Source organism: Lepisma saccharinum, chromosome 13 (assembly GCF_977018435.1).
Source record: "Lepisma saccharinum chromosome 13, izLepSacc3.1, whole genome shotgun sequence".
Taxonomy (NCBI): Eukaryota; Metazoa; Arthropoda; class Insecta; order Zygentoma; family Lepismatidae; genus Lepisma; species Lepisma saccharinum.
The window spans coordinates 61051814-61069851 of NC_139241.1; the positions used below are offsets into that span (position 1 = coordinate 61051814).

Consider the following 18038-nt stretch of genomic DNA (forward strand, 5'->3'; position numbering starts at 1 on the left):
GCAGGTGACTCAGTGCAATCGGCTAGCTCATTGGTCTTGTGCCCGTTTCAAGAGGGGAGGAGGGTGAAACTGGTACGTAGCTTGTTTGTGTGTGCTTTCGGGGTTGAGAAGTTCGTTCGCTGCGCTGAACTTATCCGTACATGGTAGAGACATCGACTTTGCCAGACAGATCAAGTGTTGCCAGTTGTATTAGAATTATGCTACACCAATTCTGGCTAGATTGTTCGCTTTTAAAAGTATTACTCGCGCGTGTTATTCTTCTCTTCACTTCACTGTCATAAAAAGAAGCCTTTAAAAGCTGTGTTCTCTTGTATCATTACATGCATATTATGTGTGCTTGTCAACGGTGATGTATGGACATTTACTGAAATTTTTAACGCCGCTGATACATGGACGTCTTCAGGATTTTTTCCAGGAAGGGACAAGCAAGATATTTGTCCAAGGGAGGGGGGGCAGAATGAGGCAGAATTTCCCCAAAATAGTATTACTCCCATTAAAAATATTCTACAGTTTGAAGTTATCATGTTCCTGCAACGCCCTTGCAATAATTAACATATATTACTGTGACTGAAATGAAATTATATGCGTGAAATATGTACTTCTTGATTACCTTTAATTTCCGGGTGGCGTGGCCCCCTCCATTTCCGGACGTCCATGCGAATGGAGAAATCATTCCAACCAGTATCGTTTAATTGAATAATAAGGTGACTAGATTTGTTAAATCAATATAAAAGAACAAAAAAGAACGAAAAAAATCCGTAATTGTTAATTCTATGCATCATAAGCCAAGAGATCATGGAAGATCTATACTGTAATAATGAATTGAAGGAAACCATGCCGAGTTTTTATTTACAGTCTACATATTCAAGTAGGAATGGAATGGTGCACAAAAAGAATTACAAATATGTATGTAAAAGAAAACCAAGTATTTCGATAAAGTTATTTCTATAATTGTAATCAACAATAACCAATTGTCCTTTCAACTAAGTATAAGTTTCAATTTGTTTTTTCCGGACTTTACCTTGCCTTTAATCGTACATTTCTCATGATCCGTAATTTTAAACAAATCCTCGATAAGTCGGTAAAAAAATAGGACCCCGAAACTATGGAAAAGAATTATACTGTGATAGAGAAACAAACACAAAGGAAACACCAATGACATTAACGCGGGTCAAACCAACACCATTTGTCGTTGAGAGCTGAACTCAAATCCACGAACTCGCTGAAATATTCCCATGGAATTCGTTATTCGTCTGATATTGAATACCCAATGATGCTTTCTGTTATGTAATAGACATTTATGAAGTGAATACATTATTAGAACTTTGCCAGATTTCAGAAAAAACACACACACCCATACGTAAAAGATATGCATAAGAGGTTGTTCATTTGGAAATGAATTTCCGAGTTGTATTTTTATGATTTTGTGAATAGATTTAAAGGAAAGTGACATCTCTTATTGTTAAACAGAATTACAAATGTATATTTGCTTAAGGATTAATTTATCACAATCAATTATACATTCAACATACCTTGAAACAATGCCTTTTGTTATGGACTTTTGGTGGATTTAAGACTCAACAATACGCTATCGAGAATATACCTACAGTTTAAATCCTACCTAAAGTGGGATTTGAGCCACTATGTCCTTCCACCGGGTATCGATCCCAGTGCCCCTTCATTACAAGGAGACGTTGTTACCACTATGTTATCGGGGTACAGGGCGCTACTTTTTTTTCAGTACACATTTATCAATTCTCTCATTATCATCGTCGCGATTAGCTAAAATTCAAAGCTAAGTTACAAAAATCAAATCAAATGCCATCAGTGAGGAAGGCACGTATTGCTCGCAGCCCTGTTTTTCAAAATGAAACCATAAAATTCAGGACATGACCCTATCCAAGTAGATAATATTACATTTTGTGTTTATCACGGTTATTAAGGTTTATACATCTTCTTTCGACTTATCTGCTAACTACACATTGTTCATTACTGAAAACTTGCTTTCAGTTTGCTGTGTACAACGTACTTAATACAAAAAATATTAATTTTATACATATACATTTTCTGGCTTTCTAGACTCAGAAAGTTAAATATAGCAACATTCCATTCGTCGTCTTTCCAAAATGTTTTCAATTTTCGTATAACCACCATGCCTATTTCCAGGTTACTGCTTACAAACTTGAAATGTTATATATGGCAACCAGACATTTTGTAATTTTTGCAGTAGTATACGTATGTAACCATTAAATACCTATTTCAACTTCCTGCCTTTAAAATTGGGAAAAATAATCGATATGACAACTCTGTATTTCATACTATTTAAATTCCCCTGTTCGGCTGTATACAAACAGCATTACGATTTTCGACTTTATACCTTCATAAAAGTAAACCAAATGTGGCAACTTACATTTTTGGTTAAGCCGGTTTTCAACTTTCTAGTGTCAGAATTTTTAAAAAAGTTAGATATGAAAACTCTGTATTTCAAATTAAAACGTTTCCTTATTGGCCGACGGTAACATTAATAAGCATGATTCCGATTTTCAACTTCATACATTCAAAAATCGAAAAGTTAAAATTAGCAACCTGAATTTCCAATTACTTTAAACTTTTCCCTTTCGCTACATTCAAAGTATCATACATAACCAGCGTAAAAGAAAGTTAGATATGACAATCATGCACCAGCGAGTGTTTTGCATGAACACCTGTCTGCCTTTATCTTCCTCCGTACAAGTTGCTTCGCCTTTCCTCTGGCCTTTTAGAAGGTCGAATGCATTCTCTGCAGTAATTTCGCCAGTGTTACTCGAACCAATATTCCGGAATAACTCACTTCTCCCGCGGCGTGGACTGTAACGTCGGGCCGATATGCCGAAGTGCTTAGCCCGAACCAGAAGTTGAACCGAAATGAGTTTCAGTCGCGATCCCTGGTGGCAGGAAATGAGGGTGGTTCCATTCTCTCAACTTATAAAACCACAGGTGGCACACCTGCTATTGAAATATATTGTCCCCAGAAGTAGTAGTAGAGTAGTAAAAGTGATAATAATAATAATAATATCGCTCTCTTCACGAAAACAGTCCAGTGAAGATCGAAGCTTCCCCTTGCCTCCTCCACACCCCTGGCCCTCCAGGTTTGCCACACTTCTTCTACGCTTCACAGTTGACACATTGCGCGTTGTACAGTCACGGACAGTACGTATGCGGTTGATTGTGCCTTCCCTGGTGTATTGTGTAAGGATTATTCCTTGCTTATTGGCAACACTGTAGGTGAGTGACGTAATCTTTTCTGGACTGTTTCCGTGGCGTTAGCTCTAGTAATAATCAGTTTTATAACAACAATAACGGGCGATTTTCAAATGCCGTACAAATTTCACAAACAAAATTACTAATGTACTCGGAACCTTTGATCGTTAGTTTTCTGTATACACTCGTATTATCCAACCTCGGAGCGCTCCGGAGTCGCTCCGGAGCGGAGTGGGCAAGTTCTTAGAATATCGCTCCTCGCTCCGGAGCGGAGCGTCACAAGGTATCGCTCCGCTCCGGAGCGGAGTGAACCGTTTCCTAAAATTTCGCTCCTCGCTCCGGAGCGGAGCGAGAAATTTTCCAACTTCCTCTGCTCCGATCCGGAGCGGAGCGTGTCAAGGTAGCGCTCCGCTCCTGAGCGGAGTGAACCATTTTCTAAAATTTCGCTCCTCGCTCCGGAGCGGAGCGACAAATTTTCCGATTCCCGCTGCTCCGCTCCGGAGCGGAGCGGGATAAGACATCGCTCCACTCCGGAGCGGAGCGAACCATTTCTTAGAATCTCGCTCCTCGCTCCGGAGCGTTGGCAACAGTCGGAGCGTTGATCCGCTCCGCTCCGAAACCCTGGTTTTGAGGGAAAAGGGGGTAAACAGTAGAACTGCTACTTGGTTCTACTCTTAACGTTTGAGTGCTTAGGTCCTGATGTCAAGGGGAAGCGGTAAGTGGACTGAAATTTGCAACTTGTTCTCAACTGACATACACCTAAACGAGAGATTACGCACGACAACTTTGGTTCTTGGTTTGAGTTCTTTGGATACACAACAGTTGGGTAGCAGTTGCTTAAATTGAGATTTCTTCGTAGTTCTGCTACAAATGAGTGATTAATGTAGATGAAATTTTACAACAGTTGGGAAGCAGTTTCGTCGAGTGCGATTTCATCGAAGTTCTGTTATAAATGAGTGCTTCACGAAGCTGAAAATTTTTCAACAGTTGGAAAACAGTTGCATCAAGTGCGATTTCTTCATAGTTCTGCTACAAATGGGCGATTTGGATTCACATATAGCTTCAGTAAATAAATATTGCAGGAAAGGCATGCCTAGTACTGTACCTCCTACAGTAATCAGGAGCAAGTTTGCACAATGTATGGTAGTCAAACATGACTCAGTGTCTGTTCGATGCGTCGAGAGCCAAAAACACACTGATAAGGGCTTGTTGCCTTGCAACAGGGTGATATTATTACTGAATTCTGCTCCAACAACTCAGCGTTCTGGATGCACCCACTTTGTGAACGATATAATAAAGATGGTACTTACCATCCAGCCCACAGTGGCTGCCAGCTCCTCCCTTTCCCTCAGGCTGCCCGGGGGAGGGGAGCCGGTAGAGGGAATGGAGAATTGGAGTGCTGTGGTTCTTCCACTCCTCTGCAGGTTCGATGAAGAAGCTGCCGGATGATGTACGGATATGGCCTGTCTGCAAGAGAAAACAACAGAACAGTGTAAATGCCATTCCAAGAATAATAAAATTTCGGTAATTCAATAATAACAATGGACTCTTTTTAATTCGAATTACTCGGTAATTCCTTAAGTCATCTTTAATGAAACATGTTTTTGTTAATTCGAATTTTGGATAATTCGAACTTGTCCCTTGGAGTTCGAATTAAAGAGAGTCCAGTGTATAATAATTCTTGAAGAGACGATCTATATTCTTGACAGAAAAAATACAGGATCTGACGAAGAATATAGCATCTCCTAAATAATAATAAATGGAATGCCCGTCAGATTCTGATGTAAGTTGTTTCCGCTTGTAAAACTAGGAACGCACACTTTTCTAAGGTAAAAAGGTAAAGTGCTCCCCTGTGCATAGCACAACGCCATGAAGGCGTATAGGGGGTGTGGGGGTAACGCCCCACACTTTCTTGATCCGGTCGTGAGTGGGGGTGATGTGATCAGCATCACGCCCCTGACCGCCTTTACCCCCCCCCCCCAGGGTTTCCCCCAGGTACCCATGTTATTCGACGCTAAATGAACAAATTGTTACCAATCCTTATTCTTTTAAAACCCACCACATACTTCCATTCAGAACACTCATTTCCTGAACTTCGATTCGAATCGAAATGGTGTCCGATCACAGAACCAGTCACCAAAAAATTAAATATTTGATCCAATCGATCTGTTAATGGATTGAAACTTGACAAAGAATAGTTTTCCTTGTCAGAATGTACGTATGGTCGGCGGCAAAGATATTAGTATAAAAATTGGCCATTGCTATTTCGTTAGTTCTTTGTGCCCATGAAAAGGTTTGAAAGCTGAAGCAGTAGTTGATACAGTGAATGCGGTATGAAAAAGGCAAGTGAGGAAGTAGAGGCCAGATATTTTTCCGGGGTCGGTCACATTTAGTAACACCATTTCCATGCAAAAATGCATTTTCCAGCTAAACACAATTTATTTATCTAGTTTCCTGGCATGCTGGGGGCTGTAGTGGGACAGGTCGGTGGGGGTGGGTCTCTGTTCTGACGCCGTCAGTGGGTTGCTGCCAGGTGATATTTCTGGATTCGTCTTCCAGTTATTAATTTGTGAACCTTAATTAGCATAGTACGAGACAATTCCCATGTTATTATCTTTACTGTTGGTTGTATAATCACACTCAAATGTTGTATTTAATTCTTTACACAGCACATTGCAACAAGGGAACAATTAAACAGTATTGTCCTGTTTTTTCATTATTTTTCGTGACGATTGAAGAATCAGATTCGAGCGTGGAAATAAGTGGATATTACGCAAATAGATTACACAGTGCTACCAAATTTGTCGACCGTGCAACCTTGCCTCAAGTCAAGAAACTGACAGCCAAGGCTCGAATGGCGTCATCACTCACGTGAGCGAAACGTATCTTCCGGGGTGGCCAAGCGAGGGATTACGTCAACATCGAAGACCAGACAAGATGGCACCACTGCAAAGCCGTAACGAATGGGTCTCGGGTTGGTAAGAACACCTGTTTCATGCGTCTTCTCTCCCTTTTCGTAATGCATTCTTCATCCTCCCCTGTCCTTCCTTGACAAATATGTCCGGACGTATTCCACGCTGCATTCGTTTGAACAATGACTAAAAAAGCTATCGACCTTGGCTGCCCCGTGTGTCCTTAGGGCAGGGGAAGCTTTTAAAGAGATTCCACCGACGTTCGCGAAGTGGGAGTGTTTCGTTCAACGACACAGCAATTTAAACAAAAGAGAGATCGAGTTAAACTTCCTTCGCAGTAAACGTAAGGGCGCATTCGACTGACACCATCAGAATGTCACAATTAAAAATGAAATGTTGGCATTTGTGCGCGGGCTTTGGGAGGGGTGAGTCGAACAGGTCCTTTGAGGCAACCCTGGAAATTGGCATCCTTCATTTCACGTTACAACAGAGCAGAAATCGTGTTATTTTTATAGTTAATAACAAATAAATTTTAGTTAGATAGTATTCCAACAGAATAACCAAAGTATAAAAGTGTGTTGGATCCAACATTTTGAGTGTAAAATGCAGGAACCAATTTAAGTTTTCAGATTCTGCCATTTAATCCAAAGAATTAATGGTTTCATAAAAATAGACACTTATAAATCTAAAACTTAAGGACTAAAATTTCCTCCAAACTTTTAAAGATTTATCCTGAACGAGGTGTGTAAAAGTTATTAAAACAATTTTAAAAACTGCATTTCGGTGCTCTAATTGCATAAAATGTAAATACATATGAAAAATAATTAGTCATGTGGTGAATCTGGTAGAAAATTCGCCTCAAGGATATAACAATTCAGCATAGAAAGGGTTTACTTCTATTTGATTGCGATTGTTATTTTAAAATGATTATTCTTATTATAAATGTTTTATCTAAGGTCTGGTCCATCATACACTACAGGTAGACGACAGACTGTGTGGAATGGAGCGGCCGACCTATAAGTGTCAAGACTTTTTGACAAACTATATGGAAGCCTTATCTAATTCAAAAGCATAAAATAAGTAAAATAAAAAATACATGACTCCTGACGATGCACGATTTAACGAGGGAGGAGAGGGTATGATGCTGTTTCCATAGCATATTGTTGCTTTTAATATGTTATCCCGACATAAAGATAAATGACAATGGCAACCATGAACGTATGCCGCATGGCTGCATATATACAGGATAGAAAGTGCAGTTTCATGTTTCTCGGGAGCTCGCAATAATAACAACAAGAAATGTGGTGTATTATTTAACCACTTAACGAGTACAATATTCAGAAATAATGGTATTTTGCGAACTAATGTAATTTAAAAATAAAAGTTTCTCGCCTCATGAAACAAAAAATTGCGAATAATTTCAAGGTGGGAGGGGTATCTTCATTCATGGCAGGGTTAATAATCAAATTACAGTGTACCATCCATATGTTTGCCACGAATATTATGTGCATGCTGAGGGCTATGAACGTGTGTGAAGAACGAGTTATCAACAGTATTGGTATGCACCGGTTGTTGAAATGTACTTCAAATATTTTATGGAACTCAAGATTGACATAACGATATACTGCTATAAAGCTCTTTTATTAAGAATTTGGGGGGTTGCAATTCCATGAGCTCGTTCACTTATTCTAGCATGCACTGTGTGTACGCTTCTTGCATAGGGGATAATTTAACTGGTATTGTTTTGTGGGATTTACCATATTTTCTGATTCCCTCTTTGGATACTACTTTCATTCTTTCTGACGGACGTGAAGCTCAAATCAAGTTTATAAAGCATGAAAAAATAAATGATTGAAAATTACGGTGTGTATATAACATAGTTACATGGATTTCGTTGACTACTTGCAGCAAACCGAACATTTGAATATTTATGTTCGTTAATTTCCCACATTATCACATGAAAGAACAGGTAAGTATGCACAGGACGAGAAATCTTAGTTTACTTTAACTGAACACCGTTTCCCCTTTCGCTTGACGGTGGGTGATGAATCGGGTGTCAAGTCTGTGATAGATTAGCCAGTTACCCTGCTCAACAGGTGAACAACTTAAAGAAGACAGTCGCTTCATTTATCAAGGCTCACTAGCCAGCCGAGACTCCTGTACAAGTCTTAGGAAAGGAGATAAAACATGATGTGTGTGTTAAACGAGCCTTAAGTGAGATAAACTTGAAACTATGGAAGAGCAATTTGGCTTCATGTAGTTACCTACTGTAGTCTATTTCTACTACTTCTTTAACCATGGCGTTAGAAATGGATGGATGATGATCAGAAAGTGGATAACAGCTTAAATGCTTGGCGCAGTTCAGCATGTGAGTCTCTGTTGAACATCCACGACATATTTTTATTGGATGTTAGACAAGTCTCAACCACATTGCACTGTATGCAATGCCCTTGCACATTTGTGTAAATCACACAAGCAATGTAAAAAAAAATATTCGAAAAGTTATGAAAATATGCACTGAAATTCTGCTTAGAAATTATAGCTACATTTTCGTGATAACTGTTAAATTCAATTGATTACAACTAATATCACAATATCATCATAGATAGAAATGAAAGTAAATATCAGAATAGTGCCAAGCATGTATCAAATTATGATAGTATGATGGTCGATGTTTTACAAGTAGATTCTTAACATTGTAGGAGTGCAAATTCACATATTCAAGGTATCCTAACAGGTGGTTGGTATTGTATATATAAACATATATCACGCACCTCGATCCATTATGATCTAGTAATCATACTAGTTGTCGGTTGCCATGTGCCAGCTTTACAAATAGGATTGTATTTTTTAAGTTTTCAAGTATATTAAAAGATTGTCAAGTGTCCATTGCATTTTGAAGCAACTGGCATTGGAAAAGTTACATTCCAAGAAGAGTCAATGTTCTCAATGCAGATGATCAGGACCGAAGAGTGCAGTTTTTTGAGCTGTACTTGGAAAAACGTGCCGAACAGGTGGATTGGATGGAAAGGTTCAGAAGAATATCTACGCGTTCACCATACCTCACGCCACTAGACTTTTTGTATAGAAATGCATCAAACATTAAGTTTACGGTACAAAACAGGCAAGAGTCGACGAATTGAAGGCAGCCATTGAACGAGAATGCGCATAAATACCGAACGAAATTATAATTGTTTCAATGCTTCGCGTTTCTAGCTTTGGCTAGACCAGAACGGTCATCTGTTTATACCGCGTTTGTTACAACCTGTCCCGGTTCCCGCGCTAGTTGCTCCCTGGCTTTTCTCGGTGCTGGGGAAAGTCAAAGCCAGGCAGCCAATTAAAATACGCAACGTCGCAACAGCGTCTACGTAAGCGCCTCTCTTCTGGCTTCCATTCGCTCCTCGCTGCCCAGCAGACGATTTTTTCCTCGTTTCTCATTGGCACCAAAACTGTAGAGCGCTCCCTAGCGCGGGAAAGGGGACAGGTTGTAACAAACGCGGTATAAATACGGGCGTTGATAAAGAAGAGTATTCATATCTGCAGAGTATTTTAAATTTTGAAAATTAACTATCTTAATAAACAAACACTGACGTTATAATGTCATCAAAATGTGATTCAGATAATCTCTCAATACTTGGCTCTATGTTGAAAGTCCTCTCTCCTTTGCTTATAACCTACACATTATATATTTTGTCCGTAGCTATTAGTCCTATTCCTTTTACCTTATTCTAACACGGACACGTGTGTATATATGAAAACTTTCCAAATGTCTTGAAAGCCGTCGTCTTCAAGGATGAAGGTAATCCTTAGTCAAAGCTATAATCAGTGCCAAGTATTTGACCTACTCGGGAGCCTAACACAGGGCGTTAATCACCCGTTCCTCCCGGAAGGTTAGCACTTCCTACGCACCGTGGCGCTGCGATCATTGTGCGTTTAATGTTGCGTGCAGCGTACAAGGTAAAGCTTGTCAGACGCTACTAAAGAAGGGAAGGGAAAAAAACAAACAAGTTTCGTGTCAAGGGGGAACAAAACCTGACCTTTGGCCCTTCGTCGTTTCTCCATGTTCGGGTGTACCTTCACACACTGCAGGTGCTGCCATAATCCGATGTAATTATAGATAGCATGGGGAGGAAATATTGGTTCTTATTTCTAAAGGCGGAATCCAGTTTGGGACTTTGGTTGTTTGTGTTTTATGGTCGTCACGAAACATAAATCAAATGTTCAGATTCTTGCACGCAGACAAATATAGGATTTTTTGTTGAAAAGAGGTTCCGGGTTCGAATCTCGTGTAAACATAAATGTCAGATATGCACATCAGTGTGTACACGAATATGTGAGTGCGCCTGTTGTAAGTAAATAATATAATTGTGGTTTTTACCCTTTCATTTACCTTTATTGTTACGGACACTTCCCCTAGAACTTATCTCGATACTTGAATCCATAAAGTACCTCAAATATTTGTTTACATTTGCTCAAGAGTATTTTATTATAATATACAATACAGTTTATTGAAATTACGATACTAATAATAGCGACGAGTTTGTCGTATGCATTGTATTTAATTGTTTATTATCTATCGTTTTTTGTGTTGAAGGTTGCAACTAATGAAACTGGGCATTGGCAACTTGTAGGTCCACTTTATGTTCAGATAGGCTAATCGGCACTGGACCTACAGTTTAAAGTGGAATCTGCACCACTGTAAACTAACTTAGCTACAAATAATCAGGCACTCACTCTCATTGGTACGAAATGATCTTCCCGATTAACAGTGGTTTGGATCCCACGTTAAAAGACCACGGATAAAGTCCCGATTAGTCTATGTGAGCATAAAATAGACAAACTTTGGGACACAATGTTTTGTTTTTTAGGTATGCCTGAATAAGTCTTATAGTAAAGAAATTTTTATTTTAGTAAACATTTTTCATGTGCTTTACTTACATTCAAAAATGTAGTTAGGATTCGAACAAGAGAATCTTACAAGTGAGTAGACTATGTGACATGCATGTGACAAGAAAGGAGAGTTATTGAGAAACCTGATGGTAAGGGACCTACAGGACTTACCTATTTGTGAAGAGTTCTTATCAAGTGTTCTTTAGCTTCTTTTTATCTTTAGCTTAAAGTATGAAAAGCACACAAGAATTATTTTTTTTTTAAAAAAAAAACATTTCTATATTTTCAGGTTTTGACCTAGACCTACAGGTACACTTCAGCCATATGTGTGTCAGTGGAAATAAAACCGCGCTGTTTTCAAATCCCACCACAATAGACATCGAGCGCCACCGATATCCTAGTTCCGCTGTTTGTGTCTCGCCCACGACAAAAGTGAACTGGGGACGTGAGTGGGTTACCGAATCAGATAAGAGCGTTACCAACTTCAATATATCCCAGAGGTTGACAGTTTATTCAAGATTAGCGAGCTGACAGTGGCGCCATTCGTGCGAAACTGTCGCATACGAAATGAGTAGTAAAGGACCTTCGAGGGCAGTAAATAAAGGACGGCCGTGCAGAACTGAGCGATAAAATGACATGTATAAGGGATAAAGGGAATAAAACAGTGAATGCTGGTCTTTAGATCCTGCAGATGAGGATTAAGTTACGAGGCTAGTCCTTGTCCTGTGAATCTAGAATATAATAGACACGAAACTATGAATCATTGCTGCTGAATCTACGTGTGATCTAAAGTCTGCATTAAGGGAAAGGAAGCGGGGATTAATCAGTAAAACTCCTAAACTTTCCTAACGTGACAGTCTGGTCCATATCAACAAGCGATGACTCAGGAATTGCGAGACAAAGATAAAACCTTTCTTGACTCAAGCGCAAAGGATGACGATTTCGGAAGGCTGTCTTTCACCTAGTAAATTGAATTTCTGAAGCCTAACTAGGTTCTGGAACGTAGAACAGCTAGAATATTTTTTTTTTATTCTTGGGTTGAGTTCTATATTTCTTGGTTGATGGAATCTTGTTGCCATTTAAAGCAATGTACACAATACTATAAACGCTGTGCAGATTTTTTTAAGTTTCAATCAGTCAACTCTGGTTAAAAGAAGAATGTATAAAAATTTAGATTATGCAAATCATACATAATATGGTCATGATCAGTTCAATGCGAGTCGCCAACAGATATCGAATGGGAGCACCAATAACTCAGCAACAGCTGAAGATGTGTGCACTGTGCAGACTATGCATATCTCTAGAACAACACGGAGTGCCTATAAATGTCAACAACTACAGGGTGAGTCAAATGTCAAGAACCAACCAAATATCAGAGTCGTTTAAAGCAAAAACAATCACAGTAATGTCATTATTACTGGGACCAACGAATTCATCTTTGGCGTGAGTTGGATTATCCTCTGTCATCTTGAAATCAATATTAAATGTAAAGCTGATTGCAAAACCACTTACAATTTTGTATTTTTCCCCTGAAAAATCAAAGTGTAATCTTCATTTGTGTATTCATTTGAAAGTTACGTTGAGGCATTACAAAATGCAAAAGAAAGTATCGTAGGTTTTTTTAGCGCTATATAATTTTCAAATGGATAAATATGAATTCAAACATATTTGACAATTAGAGTTTCCGAAGAAACATTACACAAATATAAGTGAGAAGATAACATGGAGTATCATACATTCGCCAATGATGTAAAATTAAAATTATAGAGTATAACATGTACATGTCTTAGATAACTTATATTTGATCAGTTCTAACTTTACACACACTGCAGGTACTTTACTAGTGTTACAAACAGTATTTGTCTTTTGTTCCTTTTTTGTGATTGTGTATGATTTTGTATGCTTGGGTTTCTTCCATGGTTCTGTGTAGCTTATAAGAGCCAATAAGGTTTGAACTTTCAGCCCTCCCCCATGCGACGCGGGAGGAAGTATAAATATGGCCTGTGTCAGAGGACAAGAGAGTGTGTTTTTGAACTGGATAGCAGAAGGGAGAGCGATCTTCGGGCTCCAGTGGCCTCCCTTGAGAAAAAGCATCCCGAGGCAGTTCTGCCGATGCTCAGCTTTCCACTTGGCAGTTCTGCGGTGGGGCTCACGTTAGAGGAATGTAAATAATGTAACTTAGAGAATTATTGGAAGAATCCGAGCCTTGTTTTGTTAAATTGTAAATAAATGTATAAAGCCCATTTCTGCGAGTTTTCAGCAATCACCTTGCAACATTAATTTCAGTAAGTTCTCGCCTGTGATTGATTCTTTGGTTCTGAGCGCTCTGGTGAGGAACGGGATGGGAACCCAGGACTAAGGAGCCTAATTAGTTGTTTATTTGTGTTTTTCCTGCCAGAAGCGGTCCGGTAAGGGTGGAGTGTTGCGGAACAATAGCTAGAATGGTACATGGTGGTGTATATCTATTTGAGCGTATGCATTTTAGACCCAAGTGATTCATTTCAACGTAAAAGTCAAAAATAATATCGTCAAACCCAGCTAATAAACATGTGTATGGCGTGCACCATTCCTTTTAACATTTGAAGGCTGCAGTCATAGCTTGCCTGACAAAGTTTGTACAGAAATTTACGAGCTTTTCCTGTAGCAGGAGATGATTTATTGCAAAATATATTATCTGATGACATCAATATTATATTTGCTGTTGAAGTCATATTTGTCGGAACTGTTGCCGGCATTGTTATTTCTTGAATAATTCTTTTGATGTTTTGAACTCGTCTCAATTGTGGAGTAGGTAGCATGGCACGAGGTCAGAGGTACTAGATTCGAGTCCTACTCGATCACAACAGTTTTACTAGTAAATACTTTTTAACTTTTACTTTAATTAATATGAAATTGAAATTAAATATTAAATAAATGATGGCATAATCATTTCATTGTTGATGAAAATTGCAGCGAAAACAAAAATGATAATTTTCAGAACATCTAGTGTCCCAGTATAATTGATGCCATAACCGGGTACCGAGCCGCGAATCGGTGGTTGAGAAACACTGCCGCAGGCAACATATAGTGTGTCATTGCACAAACGTTCACGTTTGATGTATGGAATAAGATTCTGAAAATCTAGCAAAGCAGAGAACAAATGCATTATATTCCAAAAAAATTCGCAATACCTTGCAATTCATACACTCTTTAGTATAGAATACCGTAGCAACAGATATTTCGAACAGTTCGTATTGATGAACTGGTTCATCGCGAACGATTGGCGAATCTATGATTGAACTCACGGCAGAAACATGATTCCTGTTACACTCACGAGAATCTAACCACTCGCAACCAGTTTTACAGGATTCGACCCGACAAGCACAACATGTGAAAGGTCTTTCGATAATTGATAGATAGACTACTCATTCATGAATGGTTGAAATACGTGGAGAGACTGATAAAAAATAATGAATCGCATGTGAAAGAGGAGGAGGATAAAACATAGCGGATAATTTCGTCATGAAGCACCTCTCTGGCTGTGTTAACACGAGTGCATCCTATATCATTATCACGGCTAAACACCAGCTTCATATTTTCTCATTGTTTGTTAACATTGACTGGAAAAGTGCCAGCCATTGTTATGCTCGTGGGTGTTGGCTGAAAGGCTTTTTTGGCGAGGCCAGAAGTAATTGCAGAAACGCGTGAAGATGAAGAAGAAATACAGGATGTTGAAACTACTGGCCACAGCCACTCCTGCGCTGCGCCAAAACCTGATATTAAACTCGAGTTGACTGGATCGACATTGCATTTACTTACATGCAAGATTCAGAAAATAAGGTTTGTTCAGAATCCGTAGACGCGCGTCGTTCATTAGTCAGTGTAAACTTTTATCGTGCCACACTTACGTCACAACGACGCACTACAGAAAAAGCAAATACCTAGCAAGTTTGGAAATCTGAATCCATGGACAATAGGGTTAGAATACATGTTTCAATTATCCACTGCTAAAAATACTGTTCGATCTGTGTGTTCGTCAGTGTAATAGTAGTACTGTACTATCAGTATTCCGAGTGCCATCTAACTTTGTTGTCCTGGTCTAAATTTTATGATTTAATAAAGAAATTTCAACACCATTACAAAATATACTTGAATCCTTTTTTTCTGTATACCCCCCCCCCCCATTAATCACCGGTATTAACATTGAAATGTAAGTGAATAATAATAAAATGAAAATCAGTTTAAAAGGGGCAATGTAAATGCGCACTGATTTTTGTCAAGTGAAAAGACAAAACTATGGAAATATAAACAGGGCATTAATTGGGGGTAAACATACGGAATTATCACCGAAAACATAAGTGAATGGAAAGAAAATTGACGACAGGAGCTTAAAATGGCTGATTTCCGATTAGAGATAACTAGTAGCACCATCTATTGCTTGGAAAACGAAACACTTCCATTGCTTCCTAGCGTTAACCACAAGGAGCCAGCATTTCACGAGACTACTGATCGCGTTCACTGCGTGGGATCAGAGATCCTATCAGAATTTAAATCTATTACAGAATGTAGCTCGCACGCAGCGTGAGAGACTGATGCGATCCGAAGCAAAAACAGACAGATTAATCACATTTAATTATATCCTTAGAGCGTGATGAATGCCTTAATCCAATGCAACATCTGAGAAACGTAATCCATTTTCATTTTTACGCGTGTAGCGGGCATCTGATGATGCATGAACAATGACTTGACATGTCCATTTGTGTAAGACATGCATATACTTGGGTAAAAATCTTCGAGTTCATTTCTCGTTTGCCACCGAATAAATGACCGTGAAGGTTGTAGCAGAACAGTCAATTCATCTTCGTGGTCCAAAAGGCATCTGTTGCCCTTATCAGATCTCACCACCGCAGCACTCGAGATGATTTGTGGAACTTGTCCTTGGAAATTACTACGAAGGCCTACTTTGGGGCAGATCTCTATCGAGATATGTCGCGAATCTGGTTTCTGCACACTCTATGGTGCTTGTTATGAGTTTCAATGGTGGTCGTTTTGGTTAAAGGTGCGCCATTTGGTGCGGTATTCCTGGTTCGATCCTTGTTGGGACGTCGATAAGTCGATGTCGATCTGAGAATGTGGAGGAAGCGGAAATGAGGAGCTTATTGCAACGAAGTTTATTAATTGTAATAAAAGCTCAGAACTTTGGTACTTCTGCTACATCCGTGAACTTCTGATAAAGCACCGAAAAGTGAACCTCATTCCCCCGTAGTACACACCAGGAACTTCAATGTTGCAGGCGAACGAAGCTCTGGCGCCTGAACTATAGGATAATCCTCTGTGGAGTCGTGCTATTCTGTTTGTCCTTGTACGTGCCGAGTAGCCCTTACAGCCTCAGCTTTTAACTAGGGTATGAAGATTGTATCCTCAGAGACTATATAGTATTAGGTGTTAAGTAATGAATGAATGAATTAGTTTCAAAAATTGAGATTTTAACAAATATTTTCTCTTTCCAGTTTAGTTAAGGAGCTTATACCCGTATTGTGTAACGGGTAAAAATAGCTTGTGTTGATGTGCCCATTATATACAGGGTTGGGCGGCACGAGAAAACGACTTGCCTCATCTCACTTGCTCTGAAACTAAACTTTCACCTAAATTAACGTGCTTAAGAAAAACTAGAAGAGGTGCAGCTACTAAGGGAGGAGTGACGTGGCCAGATGGGGAGAGTAGTGGAATAAAAAAATAAAGAAAATAATAGTTTGAGACCAAAAAGTGAGAATTTGACAAGATGAAGCGGACCGGTTTTTCGTGTCCAACCCTATAAAAACAATCAACAATCAATCTATTCTAGATCAATTTGGAGTTCGAGCTTGGGCCTACGGCGGAGCATTCAGTCGCCCTAGAGGAGCGGTTGTTCCCGATTTAATTTCCTTTTTAGAATAAGATAAATAAGACGAAACCAGTACGTTTGCTTATCAACTTTCCTCAAACCCCGATAATTAGATAAATCAGTCACCTGGCAACTCTGCGTTACAGTTTGCGGCAAATGTGACAGTCAAATTGTCCACTGCTATTTTCATTCTCAATAAAGTGAACTAACTTGTAATGGGAAATTTGCTTACAATCAACATTTGAAGACAGAGAATGCAGTCTCTTTATTTCACGATGCTGGCTACACTGTTTTTCTTCTCTTCAGGTGATTGTGGCGAGTGGTGATTTCTTGCAACGACACTCTTAAGCTTTCAAACACTGCCTTAAAGGTCACACACTTAATGACAGGAGGTTGAATGTTTCAGAAGTTAAAATACAGATGGCAGCCCAGGACACAGGAAGTTAGAAGAGCCAGCAGATGAATTATAGAGGAAACACGACACATACACTAGTTGCTTATTTCCACCCAACTTTATCCTCTAAGTTAATCGCGATGTTGTACAACTGGTCAGGGGACAAACACAAAGAAACAGGCAAAGCAAGGATTCGATACAGAACATTCATCGCAGCGTAACATAAGGAGGTTGAAAAACTATGTTAAAAATGTAAAAAGTAAAATCCAGATGCACCGATAAATTGTCACGGAACAGTGCGCACACAACAGGTTTTAAAATTCACTTTATACTAGACAGGCTAATTTAATTGGGACTGAACTTCACTATGTATCCCCACTTGGAAATCGGGGCTTCCCGTTTACGAAACGACAGCACTGGCTATTCATTTATTGTGATAAGCGCTGGATGATTGGATTTTGCAAATTATAGAAATTTTTGTATGGTTATCGATCTCGCCTTTGGTGTGAGCGGTCCCGGGTTCGATCCCCGACGGGGCATAACGTGCCATTGCTATACCAACGTTGGGCCAATTGAGGAGCTAGTTGAAATCTATAGAGTCGGCACTGGTCTCTAAAGCCAGAAAACAGGGGCGATGGGACACTATGCGCTGACTCACCCAATCGCAACAGCTTCTCAAGCTCTGGCGCTCGAAGGATCTGTGACGTTCATTTTGGTGGGAGCCACAGGATTATCACGT

The 18038-nt window shown here is 39.4% G+C and overlaps 1 protein-coding gene across 5 annotated transcripts in view; it reads right to left on the reverse strand.

Moving 5' to 3' along the window:
- AdamTS-A (ADAM metallopeptidase with thrombospondin type 1 motif A) overlaps positions 1 to 18038 on the reverse strand; it is a 553824-nt gene that overhangs the window by 162669 nt on the left and 373117 nt on the right. For all 5 annotated transcript variants that reach the window (XM_083134293.1, XM_083134294.1, XM_083134295.1 and 2 more), the window contains exon 3: positions 4551 to 4707. In XM_083134293.1, coding sequence (XP_082990419.1) covers positions 4551 to 4707 — 157 coding nt within the window. The remainder of the gene's footprint in view (positions 1 to 4550; positions 4708 to 18038) is intronic.